Source organism: Lacerta agilis, chromosome 13, assembly GCF_009819535.1.
Source record: "Lacerta agilis isolate rLacAgi1 chromosome 13, rLacAgi1.pri, whole genome shotgun sequence".
Classification (NCBI taxonomy): Eukaryota; Metazoa; Chordata; class Lepidosauria; order Squamata; family Lacertidae; genus Lacerta; species Lacerta agilis.
This window is the reverse complement of record NC_046324.1, coordinates 8,685,161-8,707,157: the sequence shown is the minus strand read 5'-3', so window position 1 is coordinate 8,707,157 and position 21,997 is coordinate 8,685,161. Positions and strand designations below refer to the sequence as shown.

At 47.6% G+C, this 21,997-nt stretch overlaps 1 protein-coding gene across 3 annotated transcripts in view; it reads left to right on the top strand.

Moving 5' to 3' along the window:
* Nucleotides 1–12,417, top strand: part of C13H15orf39 (chromosome 13 C15orf39 homolog) — a 41,287-nt gene extending 28,870 nt beyond the window's left edge. The window contains exons 2-4 of one of the 3 annotated variants that reach the window (XM_033167056.1): nt 3,111–6,614; nt 9,077–9,110; nt 11,191–11,297. In XM_033167056.1, coding sequence (XP_033022947.1) covers nt 3,158–6,614; nt 9,077–9,110; nt 11,191–11,194 — 3,495 coding nt within the window. In that variant the 5' untranslated portion in view covers nt 3,111–3,157 and the 3' untranslated portion in view covers nt 11,195–11,297. Of the gene's footprint in view, nt 1–1,352; nt 1,706–3,110; nt 6,615–9,076; nt 9,111–11,190 lie in introns of those variants that run through there. The other 2 variants (XM_033167055.1, XM_033167054.1) reach the window with 2 other exon arrangements.
* The last annotated feature ends 9,580 nt before the right edge of the window (nt 12,418–21,997 follow it).

Here is a 21,997-nt window from a genome sequence, read left to right as displayed (position 1 = left end):
TACCCCTTTCTACGGACACCTGTGTGTTTCCCCCATGGGACGAACAGCAGTGAGTGTGTGAGTGATGATTATAATTATCACCTTGCACAGATCCAGCATGACGGTTTCCACTTCCAACTCCCCAGATATAATTTTCAAACACACTGTTTTGCCGCAGTTAATAGTTCCAATCCTGCAGTGCGTACAGCTAATCTCGGTTTGTTCTTTGGAGAGAAGTATATAATTAGCATCTCCTTAGGGGGGTGGAAAGGAAAGTTAGTTTGCATCCAGCTCTGAACTTTGCAATCCGAGTCTGTTGTACCTTGGCTTAGATGCTGACACAAATCTGGCTATGAATGTGGCCGCTGATTCTGACCTAATTGCGATTCCCTTTATTAAACTGGGGTGCAGGGACCTTACTGTATTTTTCCTTTTGGGGGGGGAGAATAGGGGTGAGTTAGGGGTCAGAGAGATTCCAAGGTGCTCTTATTGACTCTTCCTAAAAATTCAGTTGTGGCCAAAGTAGATAATCTGTGAAAATTGTGTTACTAATTTATTTTGGAGATTGTAAAGCACACCTGCTAACTAAACTGCTTTAGCTGGTTGACGATTAGGGATGGGGAGAAATTTGATTCGTTGCCTAGCTAGCAGGACCAGTGGTTAGGGATAATGGTGGTCCAATAACAGCTGGCGATCCAAGTTTGAGAAACATTGCTGTAGCCCCTACAGAACAATAAAAAAAATGTTTATTGTGGGGAGACAATAAACAAATCTCTCCACAATAAATAAATTGCAATAGCAGAATGTTATCAATCTTATATTTATGCTTCCAAACATCTTTTGTCATGGGTGACCAAGTCGTGGGATAAGTTTAGAACTTGACTAAGATCCTAAGCAGATTTGCTTACTAGGGAATAATCCCACTTGAGCACAATGGGACTTTACTTCTGTGTAGACATGCACAGGATTGCTCTGTCAAAGTAGTTTCTATCTATGGTAAGTTGTTTACCTTCTGCAGACTCAGAGGCCTGGATGAGAGCAGGTGTTGACTGTATGGAGCCTGGAGGAGAGCAGGTGTTTGAGGTCAGATTTGAAATTTCCAAGAAAAAAAGAGGAACCTTATAAGAAGCGCCTCCTTCCTAATGTGAAAATCACAAACCCCAAGCAGTTTGCTGCATTTGCTGAGAAGCTTGAAATGTTTAGCTCCTAGACATTATTGGCTCCTGCCAAGGAGTCACGCAGGGACCTCGTGCTGGTTTTGCTGACTTTCTGACTTAATCGAATGTGTGGTAACCCCAAAGATGCAAATGCAGGGGGACCATTTAAGTGATGCAAGATTTGAAACAGGAGCCAGCAGGGCTTAGAGCTTGTTTCTCTCTTAAGTCTTGCTCCCTTCTCCCTCCTCTTAACCCCCTCTGCAAAAGTTGTTGTCTGCTTTGAAAAATCAGAGTATGGACCAGTGGGATCACCAACAAAATGCATTAGTGTAGAATGCTCCTGTTTTACATTCCAGCCAGCTCTATCCTTTTCTAGGATATTTCATTCTATTCTGTCTCCTCCCTGGTTTTGCATCTCCCCACCCCAAGAGTCAAGCAGCGTACCTGCCCACTGTGCATGTTCAGTCTTTTTTCCCCATTTTTCCATTTTCCATTTTTCTGTTTCCCAAGAAGCAAGAGACACAATGAAGGTATCAAGGACACCTTCCAGCCAGGCAAAAACCTTCAAGGTATGATTCCCCCCCCCCCAATGCAAATGATGGCAGTTTGCATCAAGAACTTTTTCTAATGTCCCAGAGGGTGAACTAATGTAGCATGTTTATTTTATTCGTATTTAGTGAACAAATGCAATATTTGGCCAATGCAATATTTGGGCAGTTTCGACATTTCTAGCTTTGTTCACTAAATACAAATAAAATAAACAATAAATAAATTGGCCAGTTAGTGTAGCACTCTGAGAATTTCCACTTTCATGTTTTCTTTCTTTCTTTCTTTTGAAAACCCCCCCAAGTTTCTAGTCTTTAAGACAGTGAATGTACTGTATCTTGAAAATGGGTGCATGATGCCAAATGAATCTGAGCAGGTTTACTGTACGGGACTTTGTCGCCCTACTTAATACTTTTGCCTCGGGGGGGGGGGGGGCTATGGGAAATAAAGCAGAATTAAATTATGAAAGATGAAATGAATGTGTACATTTATGATTGATTTCCGCTCCCTCCCATCCTTTAAAAAAAACCAAAAACCAAAACCTAACCTTCCTCAATAAATGTTTTCTATACAAAATAGTGCCAGGTTAAAAAAAACACACGACAGGAGCTTTGTAGATAGGCAAAGCAATCCCTCTGTTATGTTGTAGTGAAAAGGGAATTCCCTCCCTCAGTGCCTGAGCAGCTGGCTCTGTGTGCCCTCTGCTGGAAGGATGTCAGATCTATTTGCAACCTTTTCAGTTCAAAAAGAAAAAGAAGATGACTGTGGTGTATGAAATCTGGGGTGGGGAAAGTGCAAGAGAGAATTTTCTCCTTCTCCCATAATTTTTCCAGTCTGGTGACATAATCAGAGAACTCGATTCGCAATAGGTTATATTATGTTCATAGAATCATAGAGTTGGAAGAGACCACAGGGGCCATCCAGTCCAACCCCCTGCCAAGTAGGAAACACCATCAAAGCATTCCTGACAGATGGCTGTCAAGCCTCCGCTTAAAGACCTCCAAAGAAGGAGACTCCACCACACTCCTAGGCAGCAAATTCCACTGTCAAACAGCTCTTACTGTCAGGAAGTTCTTCCTAATGTTTAGGTGGAATCTTCTTTCACATACTCAAAACAGGGAGACAACATAATTCCCTCTGTTTCTGAGGGTGAGGCTGTGAGTGCTGTTGCTTGTGTCTCTACCCACTCGCAAGAGAGAAGCATCAGCTATGTAGGGATAGGAAACGCTGATGTCTTCCAAGTATTTAGAGGCTACAGCTCTCCTGGGCCCCAGCCAGCATGGCCAGGGATGGGAATTGTGGTCCATCAACATCTGGAGAGCCTTGGTGTACAGATAACCGCCATGCAAGCAAATCTTTGCCTAGCAAGGAAACAGTGTGGTAGGCTTGGATCCCTGATTGTTTGCCTTTTCTTTCCTCCCCTTCCAGAGTATCCAGAGTGACTCTCCGAGACCAGAGGTGGCGAGGGCAGTGTAATGGCTGAGAAGCGGCGCTTGGAGCCAGTCGGGGCCGTGAGTTACAGCAAGCACCCTCGGCTGGAGGTGGAGGGAGGCCACGTTCTCTCGTCGGGTTTGTGCAGGTCGAGCGCCCTGCCTGGCTACACCTCGGAAAACCATTACAGCTACAAGGGATCGTACTTTGCGTACCCGCTGCAATGCCACGAAGGGTCCAAGTCTTTGTCTCCCTGGACTCCCGCCGAGACCCACGCCCATTGCACGGGTGCCGCGGTCAGCCACCCCCCGAGGACAGACAAAGCCCTGTGCATGCTGTACAGTCCGGAAGCAGAAAGTTTTGGGGCACGGGGGCAAATTTCCGGGCACGAGAAGGCTGGCAGCAAGTGCATGGCTGCTCAGGAGAAGCTGGCCAACTACAAGGGCCATACAGGACTCGTTCAGCAGGCCTGGGTGCATGGCTACCCGGCACAGCATTCTCCTCGAACGGCGGCAGGTTTCTCGACTCTGGCAGTGCCCAAACCGGTTTACTGGAACCACAGTTACTGTGCTGAGACCGGCTGTGGCCCGAAAGGTTCCCTAGCCTTGGGGATGCAGGTGGAGAGCATGCCCAAGCAGCCGGCAGGAGCAGAATGGGCTTTGCCATCACCTGGACACCTGGTTCACATGGAGAGGCCCGGTTGTGGCACGGCCGTGCCCCCCAAATCGGTGGTTTCCGAATCGGGTTACCTGCCATCCCACCAAGGGTCCAAAGACACTTCTGCGAGTCCTGTCGGCTTTTCGCCGTTCCGCAAAGTGTTTGAGAAATGCCAGGCCACATACCACAGCCCGCCGAATATCCCCGAGGCTCGTGGCGGAAGTCCTCGCAAACATGCGTGGTCAAAGCTACCTCCTGCTGCCAGCCCGCTGGCCAATCCCCAGAACATGATGTATCAAGAGAGGTCACCTGCATGTTACCCGCTCACTTCCTACGCACTAACTTCACACGAACAGATGCTGTTGTACCACCAGAGCTATGTGCAGGCAGAGAAACCCAATTCCCTCTTTGCTCTGCCAGCCTGCAAAGGCTTTGGCTCTCTGGGCCGCGAGGAACCCCAGCTTCTCCCAGGATCTTACTTAACACCACGGAGTTATTATCCTAGTCACTTGGACAGCTATATCTACAGAACAGTTGGTCCTCCTCCTTCTCCGGCAACCCCGCCAAGCCACCAGCCTTTTCGGGAACATGAACCCCAACCAAACGCGAGGACCAAAGCGGACTTGGTGCACGAGGCTCCCATCTCCAGCTGCACCCTGTCGGAAAAGGCTTCGTATTGTGGCTCTTTCTCCAGCAGAGATGGCCTTCCGGATTGTCGCGAGGGCGATCACGTCGCCAAGCTAAGCAACGAGAACATTCCGAGTCAATGGGCAGCTCCTCAGCGCCAGCCTTTGCAGATGCACCACCCTGCGGACAGATTGCCCGGCTTCCTTAGTGGGTTTCGGTCCATGCAAGAGGCTGCCTGCAGGGTGGGTCTGAGCCACTCGGAAGAGGCCAACGCTAAGGGAGAGGAGCTCTGTGATGCGCCCAGAAGGTCCACTTTAACACCTGAAGCCAAGAAAAGGAACTTCTGGGCTTGCAAAACTGAATCAGGGAAGTGCATAGTTATTTCGGACAGTCCAGTTGCGTCCCATGACTCTTGCCTTAAAGGAGATCCCCTCCAGAACGTCCTTGGGGATTCCAGTTCCTCATTCCAAAGTATGCTGCAGCCATCAGAGGACAAAGGGAGGGGTGCTAAAAGACCCGAGGAGCCCCTCCCCTCTTCCTCCCCTCCTATGCCGGTCATCAACAACGTCTTTAGCTTGGCACCTTACCAACGTTACCTGGCTGATTCTGAGTCAGCGGAGATTTCGCACTCTAAAAGCTGTCAAACCCAGGAGACTTCTCTTGGTAACTCAGGCAAATGCATGGAAGTTCAGAGCCCACCCCGGCCAGACCCTGTACGGTCAGGGGAAGTATCTGGGGCACTGCTGCCCGGAAGGAAAGAAACAGCTTGTGATGCAATGGCAAAAGTTGCTAAAAGGGAGGCAAGCCGCGACTGTGCAGGGGTAGTGAGAGGGAGTGAAGATTTTGCTGGGACTTGGGAGAGCTGCCGGGTTGAACGCTTGCCTCCCAGTGGGCCTGCGCCCAGTCATCAGGCCCCGCCAGCTTGTATAAATGGCAGTGCTGGGGCCAGAGAAGACCACGCCCTGGATCTCAGCTTTAAAACAGAAGGCTTGGCGGAAGTGCCCAGTCTTCAGAGGTCACCTGGGAAGATGGAGGCTGTTGAAAGGGAAAGTTCAGAGAGCAAAGGGAAGGAGGCGGGCGAGACTTTGCCTAAGGGGCAGGAGATTGTGCAGGAGGCTAATGTGCAAACGGCAGAGTTGGCCGGGAAAAGCGGCACTGCGGGAAAGAGCAGCTTTCACAGCTCTTCGGCATTCTTGTACAAAAAATTCAAAATCCAAAAATCGCACGCAGCTGGGCGAGGTTGTGCAGTGCAACAAGACTCTTCCTCCTTGCAGCTGAGCTCCCATGTGTTTGTTAAGGCCAGTGATGTCTCTCTGCGAGAAGGCTCTGGACAAGCAACAGATCTGCAAAGCAACCCACCAGTTCAACAAAGCCTCCCGCAAGCGGCGACTCGGCAAAACACGCCTCCGGTTCAGCAAAGCCTCCCCTATGCAGCGACTCGGCAAAACACCCCTCCGGTTCAGCAAAGCCTCCAGCAAGCAGTGACCCAAGCCGAAACTCAACTCTTGCCACAGAATTGCTTTAACATTAAGCTGCTAGATGCTTCAAAAGCTTCGCCTCCTAGCGCGTCTGCTGCGTCTCCTGCCCTGGGAGAGACCCGTGCCTCGCTTTCCACCAGCAGCGAATCGCCCGGTCAGCAACATTCCCCCAGGCAGCATTTCACTGCCTTGCATACTTCTATCTGCGCCATTATTTCCTGCTCTGTGTCTACCTCTGCTCCAGAGCTGCTCAAGGAGTGGCTGGAGAAGACCAAGTCCAAAGGGGCTTGCCAAGAGAAGGCAGCAGGGTCGGCGAAGCACAAGAACGGCTCCAAGTTTTCTGAAGCTCCAATGCCTTCCAAGGGCAAGGAGATCTGGCTGGCTTTCAAGGACATGGCACTGTTCCTTAACAAACTGCTGTCTCAGCTGGAGGCGATCCTGTTTACTCGCAAGTGCCCCTTTCCTCACGTGATCCGAGCGGGCACTATCTTCATCCCCATCCACGTGGTGAAAGAGACCCTCTTCCCCAACCTGTCCAGCTCCTCTGTTGACCACGTGCTGCAGGACCACAGGGTGGAGCTACGACCCACAACCTTAACTGAGGAGAGGCTGCTGAGGGACCTGGAGCTAAAGAGCTGCACCTCCCGGATGCTGAAGCTGCTGGCCTTGAAACAGCTGCCCGATATCTACCCAGATCTCCTGAACCTCCACTGGCACGACTGCGTCAAGCAACAGCTTGGTAAGTGCAGCTAGCGTTGGCATGCAACCTGCTTTTCAGCAAGGAGCTCTCTCTCCGCTCTACCCTGAAGCAAAAGGATATATCTGCTGTACTCTTGGGTTTTCGTGCCTGCGCTCAGCTGCTTCTCGTTTTGCATGGATGGTATTCTTGGATTAGCGCTCCTCTGTGAAGTCTAGGCATTTACATGACTGTGAGTGTGCCATGTAGGATGGGAGCTCTTGTCTAGTTCAGAATCCAGTGGGGCGTGGGTGCAAATGTATAGGACCATTCCAGCCTCTTAATTTGGATAGGGCAGAAAGGAGCTGGTTTAGGCTGCAGGGACGTTGGCAGAAGGAATGGTGAAATTGTTAGGGGAAGGGGAGAATCTCTCTCTGTGTGTGCATACGTATACACACACCCTTCAGCTGGAAAAAAATAGAAACAGGCCAAGGGAGCCAGCATTTGTCCACAGACAGCTTTCTGGGCCGTGTGGCCAGCATGACTAAACCACTTCTGTTGCAACGGAACACCATGACAGAAGCCAGAGCGCATGGAAATGCTGTTTACCTTCCCGCCGCAGTGGTACCTATTTATCTACTTGCATTGGCATGCTTTTAAACTGCTAGGTTGGCAGGAGCTGGGACAGAGCAACAGGAGCTCACCTCATCACAGGGATTCAAACTGCCAGCCTTCCTATCGGCAAGCCCAAGAGACTGTGGAGTTCCGCAACCCCATAGTCGCCTTTGACTGGACTTAACCATCCAGGGGTCATTTACCTTAAAGGTAAAGGGACCCCTGACCATTAGGTCCAGTCGTGTCTGACTCTGGGGTTGTGGTGCTCATCTCGTGTTACTGGCCGAGGGAGCCGGTGTACAGCTTCCGGGTCACGTGGCCAGCATGACAAAGCTGCTTCTGGCGAACCAGAGCAGCGCACAGAAACGCTTACCTTACCTTTACCTAAAGAGAAACATTTCTACCTGTCAGAATTATAGAACCATAGAATTGTAGATGGGGTTGGAGAGGACCCTGAGGCTCATCTAGTCCAATCTGGGGGGCGCGGGTGGCGCTGTGGTCTAAACCACTGAGCCTCTTGGGCTTGCCGATCAGAAGGTCAGCAGTTTGAATCCCCACGATGGAGGAAGCTCCTATTGCTCTGTCCCAGCTCCTGCCAACCTAGCAGTTCGAAAGCACACCAGTGCAAGTAGATCAAGTGGTACTGCTGTGGCGGGAAGGTCCAGGGGTCCTTTTCCTTTTCCTTCTTCTTCTTTTTAGTCCAATCCCCTGCAATGCAAGACTTTCCACTAAAGCATCCACGACAGATGGCCACCCAACCTCTGCTTAAAAACCACCTAGGAAAGTCCACCACCTTCCGAGGGAGTCAGTTTCATGGTTGGACAGCTCCCACAGCCAGAAAGTTATCAAATGTAGCACCCCACTGCACACCAGGATATCCCATCTGCTCCCTAGCCTTGGGGATGCAGGTGAAAATCACGCCCAAGCAGCCTGCAGGGGCAGAATGGGCTATGCCATCGTCGGGACACCTGGTTCTCATGGAGAGCCCCGGTTGCAGCATGGCCGTGTCCCCCACGGTGGTTTCTGATACAGGTGTCCTGCCATTATACCAAGGGTCCAAAGATGCTGCCATGAGCCCGGTGGGCTTTTTTGCCTTTCCGCAAAGTGTTGGAGAAATGCCGAGCGACATGCCACGGCTTGAATATCTCATGGTGGAAGTGCCAGGTTCAGTCCCCAGCCAAGGGATCGAAGAAGCAGCTGATAAGAAAGACGTCTGCCGAGCCCCTGGAGAGCTGCTGCCAGCCAGAGCAAGCAATACTGGCCAAAGTGGACAATCTGACCTTGTAAAAGGCAGCTGTCTATATCCACGTTTGTGTGTGGAGGGTATTAGAGGCTGGTGGCCCTATTTGTGCTGCTCACCAATCCTAGCACCCCCCCTTACACTTCATGCAAACGCTCTATCCTCTAACAGCTCCTTTGATTCCCCCATAGCCTCACGGCTCTTCCAAGCCTCCTCACAAAAAATCCAGGCACTACAACTCCTCACACAGGGGGTGTGCAATGATAGCCTAACATGTGTACAGTGGAACCTCTGTTTACGAACATTATCTGTTCTGGAAGACCGTTCGACTTCCGAAACATTTTTGAAAACCGAGGATCAATGGGCTGGCTGCAAAGACAATGGGGAAAAAGAAAAGAAAAATGTGCCTCGGAAGCTGTTCGACTTCCGAGGCACGTTCGAAAACGGAAGCAATTACTTCCGGCTTCCGAATCGTTCGGCTCCCGAGATACTCAAAAACCGAGGTTCCACTGTATATATATTTGGAGAGAGAGAAGGCACAAGCTTCTTTTTGCAGAGGGGACTGTCACCCTTAGATTAGCTCCAAACAAACACCCACTGCAAGCCAACTTTATGACCGACCCTTTCACTAACACACCAGATGATTATGCGTAACTTTATTTTTTTCCAGGTCCCAGTTCACAGGCTGTCCTGCATACCTCCAAGTAGGTATCTGTTCTTTGTGTGGGGTTTATGTGGTGTGCAGCTGCTTATGGTGATGGAGACCAGCTGGTGCCCCCGGCCTCTGGACCTCCAGGGTGGTTGGACTCCCAGCTCCCATAATCCCCGACCAGCAGGTATGCTGGCTGGAGCTGATGGGAGTTGCAACCCTCACCAGGAATGGTGGGGTTTGTAGTTCAGCAACAACTGGAGGGCCAAGTGTTCCCCCCGCACTTTCCCTAAGTAGTAGAGCCCATGCTTTGCCAACAGAAGGACCCTGGCTTTGACCCCTAGCACTGGGATGGGGAAACTGGGTGCACTCTTAATGTGGTTGGACTCCAGCTCCCATTAGTCCCAGGCAGCATGACCCAATAGGCAGGGGTAGTGCTCGTCCCCACCACCACCGCCTGCCCTGGAATGATGCTACTCTGGTGCTTTGTGAAATTTTGAATGGTAGGGCATAGCCAGTCTTGCTGTGGGGGGTGTCCCTGAGTGGGCTGCAGTGGGCCCTGTCCCAAGGTGCCAGATGACTATGCCAGTCTTGCTTGAAAGCATAATTTGAACCTCACTGTTCCAGTGTGAATTGCCCGGAGTCGAGATGTTCGGCTTGCTTAAGAAATCAATTGGAAAAGGCAAGTGATGATAAGCTGTCCTAAAGCATTAGATGTCATGGACTGGGCAGAGGAGGAATGGTGGAGGCCGCCTCTCCAGCCTGACCCACCCAGAGAAGAAGACAGTTCAGAATTACAACAGGGGTTTGAGCCAGAACACAGCTCAGAGGCAGATGAGGGGAAAAGATGGAAAATAATTGGGGGGGGGGGGGAGGAGGAGGAGGAAGCACCAAGAGGGGGGCAATAGCAGGCGGACATAGTGTCTTTAGAAAGCATTCCTTACCCCCCTTCCCAGAACCTGGCAAGCATTGAAAGTAGGAGAGCAAAGAGCTCAAAGGCAGAGGGCACTTTTCAGCACCTGTAGCAATGATGCATGAGTAAGTGGGAGAGACGGAAGGGGTGGAGACTCACTCGGGACAACGCCATTATTCCAGGAGGTAGCATTCCTAATCCTCTCTCTGTGAATTTTGAATAAAAAGCAGCTGGTGAGGACTTTTCCTTGTCTTATCCTTTCCTGGCAACCTGCTGTGGCGGTTGGTTCCTCTGCCACCTGGCATTAGCACTGCAAGTGTGGGCATCAATGGGTGCCACCTCTGTGATGGAGATTTCAAAAGGTTGCAGTGATGCTGTTACCCTGGAGTCTGAACTCTTGCTTAAGAACGTGGATGGGGAAATTGTGGCCATCTCAGGTATTTGCAGGGCCACAACTCCCATCAAACCCTGACCATTGGCCAAGCTGGCTGGAGCTGTTGGGAGTGTGGAGTCCAGCAACATCTGGAGAGTTCCAGGTTCCCCAGCTTTGTGCTCAAGAACAAGATTCACCTGGCCCCCAGTTTCTTTGCATGAAAACCAGTATTCCATTGCAAATTGTCCAGTGGACTCCAGTTGACCTTCTTCCCTTTCCATGGCTTAAGAGCATCTTTGCAGGAGCTCGATCAGGTGTACAGCCCCACCTAGGGACACGGGTTGTGCTGTGGTCTAAACCACTGAGCCTCTTGGGCTTGCCGATCAGAAGGTCGGCGGTTCGAATCCCTGTGACAGGGTGAGCTCCTGCCAACCTAGCAGTTCGAAAGCACACCAGTGCAAGTAGATAAATAGGTACCACTGCGGCAGGAAGGTAAACGGCGTTTCCGTGCGCTCTGGTTTCCGTCATGGTGTTCTGTTGTGCCAGAAGCGGTTTAGTCATGCTGGCCACATGACCCGGAAAGCTGTCTGTGTACCGCCAGCTCCCTTGGCCTGAAAGCGAGATGAGCGCCACAACCCCATAGTCACCTTTGACTGGACTTAACCATCCAGGGGTGCTTTACCTTCAGCCCCACCTACTGGGGGAGTCCAGGTGAGAGTCTGTTGCATCTTCTGAGTGAAGGATGTGTGTTTTCTGATCCGCTTTATAGGACTGCAATGGATGATTTTGTGTTGAGGGCGCAGGCACTAATTTGACTGAACGTTTATTATTAATTTTCTGGTTCCACAGGTGATCTAGCGGAGGAGAGCCCAAAGATCAACACTGAAGCTTTATCACCAGACGACTTGAAGTCAACAGATGCAGCCAGATGTTTACAGGGTATGACAGCCCAGTCTCTCACCCAAGACTTTGCAGGGAAGCATAAGCAAGGCAAAAAATATGGATTGGATTCTTGTTTGCCGTCCAAGACCTGCCAACAAGTAGATGATGATATGTCTCAGGGACCTTCCTCACCTTCTATCCGAAGGGACGCTGCCTTAAAGGGAGCAAAGTTGCAGCCTGAGAAAGACTCTGCCTCTGTGGCCTTGAGGACCAAAGGACTGCCGCTTCACTCTAAGGCTGCAGAGCGGCTTTTGCCAGCCCTTAAACTCCCCGGGGCTCTTAAGGTGAAGCTGGCCAATTCGGATGCCAGGAAAACAGCCAGTACCTCAAAGGGTCTCCACCACCGTCAGAAATCTATGGTCCACATAAAATTCCAGAACGCCCTTCGAGATATTCAGGGGCCACCGGCCCACACAGCTGCAGGGAAGAAGAGGGGGAAGCCATCTTCACGGCTCCTGAAGAGGTTCAAGCGCCGGGCGCCAGGTGGGGCAAGGGCCTCCGCCTTGCCCCCTCAGTATCCGGAACTGGTTGGCAAGCGGATCAGGCACTTGTACGAGGAGAAGGACAAGACGGAAGCATGGTATCCAGGAGTGGTGCTGCGGGTTCACAAACGCCACAAGAACCCTCTGAAGACCGTTTACGAGGTGCAATACGACAGTGAGCCAGAGTGGCAATATTACCTCGAGATTTTGCAGGACTATAAGAAAGGCTGGCTGGAGGTGGATGAGTGAGTGAGTGAGTGAGTGTGTGTGTGTGTCTGTTTGGTGTGGGTGAGGAGAGTGAGATAATGTCAAAATGGGTCATCCTGCAGGCAGATTGGAACCCCATTAGCAAGCTGCCTGAAAACATAGCTATGTTCCATGGTCCTAGGCATCTCCCACCCCTAATCTCCATGCATTTTGGAGAGGCTGATGAGGACTCTCTCCAGATGTTCCTCTGGTGGTGTGGAGCCTGCCAAATGTCACATGTCTTCAGGAAACCTTGGCATATTGCGGTAGTTTGTGGTGGCAGCCATGTCAAAGGAGGAACATGGGAACAGGACCCAGAGTTCACAAGATGGCTTCTGTGCTCTTCCTCCCACCACCAAAGCACACTGCGCTTGCTGCTGAGTGAGGCAGCTGGCTACTGGTCTTTTAAAACTCCTCCGTTCAGGGTTGAGATCCAGGTTTGAGGAAGCCCTTGGTCTGTTCGGCGCTGGTGGGTCCCCTCTTGTGTTGGTGGACAATGGCAGGTTTAGCTGGCCGCGGTGACAGAAAGCTGTTGTCTCATCACCCTCTAAATTTCCCACAATGCTCCAGAGTGACAGCAGGTCAGGGGCATTGTGGGAAAGGAAGAGCTGCCTGGCACTGCTCAGAGGGCCAGCGAGAAAAAAGGATGTGTGGATCCCTGGATCCCTTGCAAACCATGAGACTTCCGTGTATTCTGAAATGGTCCAGATACAATTATTAAGCAATTGCCAGTTTGGGTGCTGGAGAGAAAAAGATTTTGCTTGGCAGTTTTTTTTTAGTTCATTCTCCTTCCTGCTGCCTCCACACCCATGACAAAAAGAGTGAATCCAGCATTACTGGTCCAGTGGCATAAGAGGGCAATGAACTTAGACTGTGACCACTTGGCCCTATGTGCTCACCCTGGTGAACAGTAGCTAATGGTTCATTGTGAACACATCGATTTTAGCTGCTTTGCTACTCCTTGCTGTTGCAAGGAGAGAAGCAAACCACGATCCCTGGCTCAGAATTCTGGCTTGCTGCCAACTAAGTCAGAGTAGACCCATTGAAATTAATGGACTTAATCCTGTTGTGTCCAATAATTTCTGTGGGTTGGCTTTGAATTGAACTAGCACTGGATCCAAGCCTATGTCCAGGCCAAGAACCATGGTTTGTTTTGTTCAAAAACAAAAAACCATGGTCAGCACCTGAGATTTGTTCATGGCTTACCTCTTGGGGGTTTGCTTGAGTGGAAGGAAAAAAGACCGCTATTCCATATTTCGAGACAATGCTACGCCCAGAATCATCAGTTTGTTTCTCCCAATGGGGTGGAAGAAAGCAGCCAAGATCATCATGTTCACAGTAAAAGTCATTCACCTTGGTTTGCCACGGAGTGTGGATTGGGCCTGCAGTTCGGTTGTTTTGCTTGTTGATGCAGCAGGCAAGACTGGTGGGTGGGTGGAAGAGAGGAACGGATCCTTGCAGCATGGAGGCAGGACCTGTTGCTGTACTAGCAGCTTCTTCTCCTTCCTGCTTTCTTGAGGCATCCAAAAAGAGATGAGCAGTACCTTTCGACCCCATTGGCATTGCAGAAAGGGCTGCATTTCATGGGTTTCCTTTTCATGTAGATTAATTTCACTCACGAGAGATGCCCTGCTATCTACCTGACTCTGGTTCTTTTTCTTTTTGGATGCCTTTCTTGCCAAATTCACTTGCTCAAACCATGCAGGTGAGGTAGAAGCCCTGTTTTCTGAGTTACAGCTTTTCGGATTCAGCATGACTGAATGTGCCTTCCTACAATAATACGTATGGATACAAAGCATCACCGCACATAGAAAGCTAGCACGCCATGGTTCTGTTTTCCCCTGATGTGCTACTTTTCTAAGTGCGGCAGGTTTTTTCTTTTCTTTTTGAGTCGGGAGATTTGTGAAGCATTCAGTCTTGGTAGCCTCCACCCGTCACCATCAGAAGAGAATCAGCTTGGAAATAACTTTACCATTTCACCTGCTTTCTGTGATAACAATGACCAATGCTTAAGTCTAATGGGGACCACTTGATACGTTGTTTTTTTTAAAGTCAGTTTCCCTCCTTTGTGTGTATTTAAAAAAAGAGAAGACAGGTTTGAAAAGTCCTGGTTTCTCCATAACGTCAATGGGGACATGGCTCCTGTACGTAAATGTCTGGGGTTTTGTGGCTTAAACTACCACATTTTAGAAATGTGACAGCTTGGCCTTTATAAGGAGTTACTGCTGCCTTCAGTTTTTTTTTTTAAGGCTTCAAATTGGTACTTTTTTTGTGTGCAGGTTTTCAAAGAAGTTCTTGGTACTGTTTGTGGGCTTAGATCCATCACTTTTTTTTTTAAAAGAAGCTCTTGTGTATATTAAAGGGAATCGGAAAGGAAAGTATGAATGACAGATTAGCTCTGTCATAGTCCAAGACACCTGAAGATGTGTTTGTGCTGGTGGCAAAATTACTGTTCTGAACTCGCAGCGGACTGGAAGGCTTTAGATTTGACAAAGTTCCTTTCCAGCCAGCTCTGGGCAGAATTCAGAGACTAGGTTTGTGTTAAAAAACACAACACCTCAAGCTGGGTCACAGAGGAAGCGATTTATCTTAAGCAAATCTTAGGCAAGGGATGCATCGCGACGCCCCCTGTGCTCATGTGATAGTATCTAGAGGCAGCACCACTTGCCATTATCTCCTTGTTATTGTTGTTGTTGCTGTAATTATTGCTATTAATATTATTATTTTCATGGTGCACTGAGTGTGCAGATCGGTTTGGAAAGGGGGGGGGGGAGCCTGCTATTTCCCCACCTTTCAGTGCTGCCAGACAATTTAAAAAAGGGATCTTTTCTCCACCTCATTTAAGTACTGTGCAACCATTTGGAAACAAGTGTTTGATACTGTATATTTTGTACAGAGTTCCAATGAGAGCACCTTGGCCTTTTTATTTAAATAATAATAATAAAAGTTTTGTAAGGATACAATTTCTAAGAGGTGCTTCACCAAGATTAAAATGTCTGTTTTGGAACTGGTGTGTTGTTTGTCTTCTCTTTGTGTGTTCATTCATCGCTCTGTTTAATAGCAGACCCGGGTGACCGAGTGCCTGTCGTTTCTGGAAGTGCGATGGAACCATCCCAAAATACAGTAGTGCTTTCAATGCACATCAGTGACTCTCTAGTGCAAGTCTACACATATATTTTTTTTAATCCCCCAAATGGCTTGTCAAGAACTTTAATGCTTCCAGGCCAAATAGAACATTGGAGAGTCCATTAAAGGAAAGCTGGTGCCAAACTGGATCTTTGACCCGGGTGAAATAAAGCCCTATCATTTCTTAATTTCTAGGATTTAGGGCATGGGTAGGCAAATTAAGGCCCGGGGGCCCTATAGCATTCTAATTCCAGCCTGTGGACGGTCCAGGAATCAGCGTGTTTTTACATGAGTAGAATGTGTCCTTTTATTTAAAATGCATCTCTGGGTTATTTGTGGGGCATAGGAATTCGTTCACCCCAAAAAATATAGTCCGGCCCCCCACAAGGTCTGAGGAACAGTGGACCAGCCCCCTGCTGAAAAAGTTTGCTGACCCCTGGGGGGGTGGGTCCCCTAAAACGTATAACATTATGAATAAAAATAACACAACTGGTCTGTCTAGAACAGGGGTCAGCAACCTTTTTCAGCCATGGGCTGGTCCACTGTCCCTCAGACCATGTGGTGGGCCGGACTATTTTTTTTTTGGGGGGGGGGAATGAACGAATTCGTATCCCCGCAAATAACCCAGAGATGAATTTTAAATAAAAGGATACATTCTACTCATGTAAAAACACACTGATTCCCAGACCGTCCGCGGGCCGGATTTAGAAGGAGATTGGGCCACATCTGGCCCACGGGCCTTAGGTTGCCTGCCCCTGGTCTAGAACCGGGTTCCAGCTAGACCAGTGTTCCTCAACCTTGGGTCCCCAGATGTTTTTGGCCTACAACTCCCATCATCCATTGCTAGCAGGACCAGTGGTCATGGATGATGGGAATTGTAGGCCAAAAACATCTGGGGACCCAAGGTTGAGGAACACTGAGCTAGACTACAGTTCCCATCATCCCTGACCACTGGGCCTGCTAGCTACGGATGATGGGAGTTGTAGTCCAGCTGTTTTTGGAGATCCAAGTTTGGGAAACCCTAGTCTAGAAATCCACGAACATCTGTCAGGGAAGGTAGGGGAAGGAGAGCTTTTTCAGCCCAAAGACTGAACCCCCTTGCAGAAACATTTATAAATGTGTGTGTTTGGGGGGAGGGGCAAGAAACAATACTGGGTGGAGGAATTTGGACCTGGGAGACCAGGGTTCATATCCCCACTGAGCCATGAAGCTCACTACTGGGTGACTTTGGGTGAGTCACAGTCTCGGCCTAAAATGCAAACCATGTACAGCACCTCTCCTTGGAGGAAAGGAGCACCGCAACTCCAGAGTCGTTTGCAACTGGACTTAACTGTCAGGGGTCCTTTACCTTTTTACTGTTACTTATATACATGACCAGCCTGTTAAAAACAAAACCAGTATGCTAAAATAAAAGCTTTTTAACACACTGAACAAAGCTATACCCTTCCTGCAGGACAGAAACAAAACGTTTGCAGAAAACGAGTCGAACATGAGGAAGGGGCAATGCAATGAAATAATAGCGCCATTCACATTTGATGGATTTAACAGCCAGGGGAAGGATCCCATTCGCAGGTCTTGGCACCTCTGGAAACACATTCCTAAAGGGAAGGTGGTCCCATGTTTAAAATGGACTTTGGTCTTGTTTATTTAGTTTTGTTTGGTTGGGGATTTCCCCCTCTTTGTTGTCTTGGCAGATTGTGGATAAGGTAGCTTCCACTGCCACAAAGAGAAAGCATTTGCAAAGAGCTTGGAGAGTCACACCAATTATAAAACCCACATTTGGGATTTTATTAGGGCAACCAAAACAGTGACAACTAAAGTGTGTACACATTCAGATTTTTTTTTCTTTTTAAAAATTTTATTTAGTGTTTCAGATTTTAGAAATTTACAAACCATTAAAACAATAACCAACACAAAAAGAGAATTCCAAAGAATCTCCTGAACTTCCCTCCTCCTCTTTGTGGGGTCCCTATATTAACCTTTTCCTCCTGCATCTTGTCTATTACCCTGTTTCTCCCAAAATAAGACATAGCCATAAAATAAGCCATAGCAGGATTTCTATGCATTTGCGAAATATAAGCCGTTCCCCGAAAATAAGCCATACCCCGAAAATAAGCCATAGTGACGTGGTACCTCCCATTAAAACAGCCTGGAGAGGTGTGGCTATGCAGCGTACCGATGCGACACGGTTAAAATAAGACATCCCCTGAAAATAAGCCATACTGTGTTTTGTTGAGCGGAAAAAAAATATAAGACGGTGTCTTATTTTAGGAGAAACACGGTAATCCAAATCTACATATAATAACCAAAATTCAACATTAAAACTGCAAGTGTTATTCCAATCCTACTACTAATAATTTTAATTGTTTACAATGGTTTTTAAGGTGTTAAATACTTTTCCCCTTCCATATTAAAAATTTGGTCTTCCCGATTTCTGATTCTTCTGGTTATTTTTGCCATCTCCGCATAGTCCATCAACTAAATCTGCCATTCTTCTCTGGTAGGGACTCTCTCTTCTTTCCATCTCTAGGCTATTAACATCACAGGTAAAAGATTGGGGATATGGGTGGTAAACAATACAAAGGGTTGGGCGAGGGGGGGGGATGGCTGATATTAGAGCCATAGAGGAGGGGTCAGCAAACTTTTTCAGCAGGGGGCCGATCCACTGTCCCTCATACCTTGTGGGGGGCCGGGCTATATTTTGAAAAACAACAACAAAAACACGAATTCCTATGCCCCACGAATAACCCAGAGATGCATTTTAAATAAAAGCACACATAAAAACACACTGATTCCTGGACCATGCAAGGGCCGGATTTAGAAGGCCATTGGGCCGGATCTGGCCCCCAGGCCTTAGCTTGTATACCCATGCCATAGAGGGAATTTGCATTTAGACGCAGTCTTAAGGTGGAATGCAGGGGGGGGGAGGTGCAAAACACCTCACAGAGCTTCATTTAAATGTGACATTGTCCCCCACTCCATTTCTGTTGTCTTGTCTTGCCCAGTGAAGCATTCTGGAGAACTCAAAAATTTGCACACTTTATTTTGTAACAGCTTGGTTTGGAATTCGGAATTTTTCTACATGGGCTGACACAGCTACAGTTGCTTTTGGGTGACAAAAACCAGAAGCAACCATAATGCTCTGGGGGCAAAACACACTCTACAGTAAAATTTACAAACGGGGTTTCTTCCATACCTAGTGTGAGAGCCAGTGTGGTGTAGCACTTAGTGTGTTGGATTGGGAACCTGGGAGACCAGGGTTCAAATCCCCCACTCAGCCGTGAAACTCACTAGGTGACCTTGGCTCAGTCACGTCCTCAGTCTAACACACCTTGCATGGTTGCTGTGTGATATGATAGCCATGTTCAAATATATAAAAGGATGTCATATAGAGGAGGGAGAAAGGTTGTTTTCTGCTGCTCCAGAGAAGCGGACACGGGGCAATGGATTCAAACTACAAGAAAGAAGATTCCACCTAAACATTAGGAAGAACTTCCTGACAGTGAGAGCTGTTCGACAGTCGAATTTGCTGCCAAGGAGTGTGGTGGAGTCTCCTTCTTTGGAGATCTTTAAGCGGAGGCTTGACAGCCATCTGTCAGGAATGCTATGATGGTGTTTCCTGCTTGGCAGGGGGTTGGACTGGATGGCCCTTGTGGTCTCCTCCAACTCTATCATTCTATGAAGATAAAATGGAGAGGAAGAGAATCATGTTTGCCACCTTCAGTCCCTTGAAGACAAGGTGGGATATACATGCAACAAAAATAGATATATGAGATAGACTCATGACATGCAAAGCGAGATATGTCAAGCCTTTGCTTGTTATAATTGTGATGATTATGGCACACAGCTGATGAGAACCCCAAATTAACAATTTCAATTTGGGGTTTTTTATCAGCTGTGTGCCATAATCATCACAATTATAACAAGCAAAGGCTTGACATATCTCGCTTTGCATGTCATGAGTCTATCTCATATATTAAACTCCAGTAGCTAATGAAAACAATTGCTTACATAAATGGACTTTTCCTGCATTGTGGTGGGTTGGACTAAAATCCTAGTGGTCCCTTTCAACTCTATCATTCTGTTTACCCAGCTTTTGGTAAACATGTAAAATGATTATAACATTCAAACACAGGTTTTTTGTGGGGGGCATTTTAACATTTTCTCTGAAGCTTTAGTTTTTGATTAAAAAATGTACTCAATACCAGATTTTTTTTAATGTGTTCAAGACTAGGATTTTTAAATATGTGGAAAACTGCTTAGATATTAAAAAAAAAAAATCCCTTCCAGTACCACCTTAGAGACCAACTAAGTTTGTTCTTGGTATGAGCTTTCGTGTGCATGCACACTTCTTCAGATGCACTGAAACAGAAGTCACCTGACCCTTATATATAGTGAGAGAGTGTTACCTGTAACTGCTTAGATATTTTTGCTAAAAGATAAGTGGCCCGCAAACTGTTGTTATCAAGTTGTTTTATTTATTAAAAAATCGGTGTATACTACTCAGTGACAGAAAATATCAAGATGGTGTACATCAGCATATACATATAAAATGAGATAAACATATTTTTCTCCAGCGCAACCTCCCCTTTCTTTTGGATTTAACACCCCAGTGTGTCTGGCAAGGAAGAAAGCTAGCTTTACCTGGTAAAATATGCTGAAAGACATGATGTTATTGTTGCATCCAAACAGATGACAGCCTTTTTCTCTTTAGTTTTCCCCATAAAAGACCTTCGGAAATGACTTTCCTTAAGGCTTTGAACTTTGGAATCCTTCCTTGAGGCTGTTCTTTTAACAGCAGGGCCATTTGCAGCAATTAGCAGGTGATCTGCATTTTTTATTCTGCTCCATATTTCACTTCTAAACATCACATTTTACTTAAAGGCACAGGAGCCATATCTCACAGGAACCCTACCCTGTTAATTCATGGTCCTCCAACCAGGTTTGCTCAATATAAGTCCCAGGAGGAAATGTGTGGCAAAGTCTACTCCAAACATCCGAAGGGCACTAGGTCAGAAAAGGCTGTGGTTAGCAAGTTAGACCTGGTAGATCCTCACTGACCTTGGGCTAGTTATTCTCTCTCAGCCTAACCTACCTCATAGGGTTGTTGTGGGGGGAATTAAATGAAAGCCCTTGGTGTAAGAGTAAGATAAAATTGCAATTAATACCAATAATCCATCTCCTTGGCTGATTTAATTATTTGTGAAAGTACTCTGCAATAGGCATTGAGGAAGCTCACAGAGAAGTCAGTGCATAGTTAAAATCATGGGTAGTTTGCGCTGGTAGAAGAAAAATGTCTTGGAGGTGTAATTTAATGTTGAAATGTGCACTGTATTTGGCAAAAAAAAAAGCATAGTCCTATCAGCCCAGGGAATGACCATTGTCCTCATGTCCTGCTCTAGGCTTCCCATCTATTTGGCCACTGTGGGAAGGAGGATGTTAGACTTGTCCCGACCCCGCAGAACTCTACTTATGCTAATGTACTAACATCTATGTACATTTCTCTATGTCATGATTTGCTGACACCATGTTAAGAGAGAATCTTCCACTAAGTACTTTCATGTTTTGTAGGGCTCAAACAAAAGAGGGGGAACTTTTGGCGAAACTTGTTCAGGAGTACCAAAAGGTGCTTCTAGGGCTGCCTTCAGATGTCTTTTAAAAATAGGATAGCTGGTTATTTCCTTGACATCTGATGGGAGGGCGTTCCACAGGGCGGGAGCCACTACTGAGAAGGCTCTCTGTCTGGTTTCCTTGTAACCTCACTTCTTGCAATGAGGGAACCGCCAGAAGGCCCTCGGCGCTGGATATCAGTCTCCGGGCTGAATGATTGGGGTGGAGATGCTCCGTCAGGTATACTGGACCGAGGCCTTTGAGGGCTTTAAAGGTCAGCACCAACACTTTTAATTGTGCTTGGAAACGTACTGGGAGCCAATGCAGATCTCTCAGGACCCATGAGAACATTGGCAGGTTTATTGTGATAACCTGCAGTTTCTTAAGAGTATATATTTAAATAAGATCAATAAATGAGCAAATTTAGTTAATTTGGATGTGCAGAAGATATTAAAAATAAATTTAAGGAACTGCAGAAGGAGGGGTAAGGAAGGCAAGTTTTGAAATGTCAAAATGATAATTAGCAAAATGTATAAACCCGAAAAGTATAAATAAAATTATAAAGCTGAACACGGGGTTGGGGAGTTGGGGAGACATTGAGCCTGTCAAAATCTGCTTCTTTTCCATATACAATCCTTTGGTCCAACCCTGCCTTCTGGAGCTGCAGAGAAGACGTTTGCTCTGCCTTCTGCATTGGCAACCCTTCTTCATATTTGAAGACGGGCATGGATGTTGCATGGATATGCTTAATCACAAGGAGGTTCTGCTACAAAGAATTTCTTATCAGCCTTGCACATGAAGACTATATTCCAAAACTCCCCCCGCCCCCATGAATGCTCACTTAGGGTCTGGTCCCATCAAACTAGGATTGCCAACTGTTCATGGTGGAGAACCTGGTCAGGCACTCTCCCGCATCTTTAAGAGAGGTTTGAGCTGCAGTACTACACTAGGGATACTCTTCAGGGCATGGAACTAAGCAAGTTTGCTTAGGATAAAAGTGCTCTTAAAGGCCCAGCAGCAGGAACTGGTTCAAAACGTTGGCAATCCCACGTTGAAATCAATAGGGCATGCTTTCGCACATAGGTAGAAACCCCGGGGCTAAAAAGCGGATTGCCAACTGACCATCAAGCCTGCCTGGGTTACCTGGCCGTGTAACAACACCAGCCATTTGCTAGCAGATCACAACCACCGGCTTGCTCCTGCTGCTTAAAAACACAGCAGCACAAAAGTTGGCAACACTGTACTGTTAT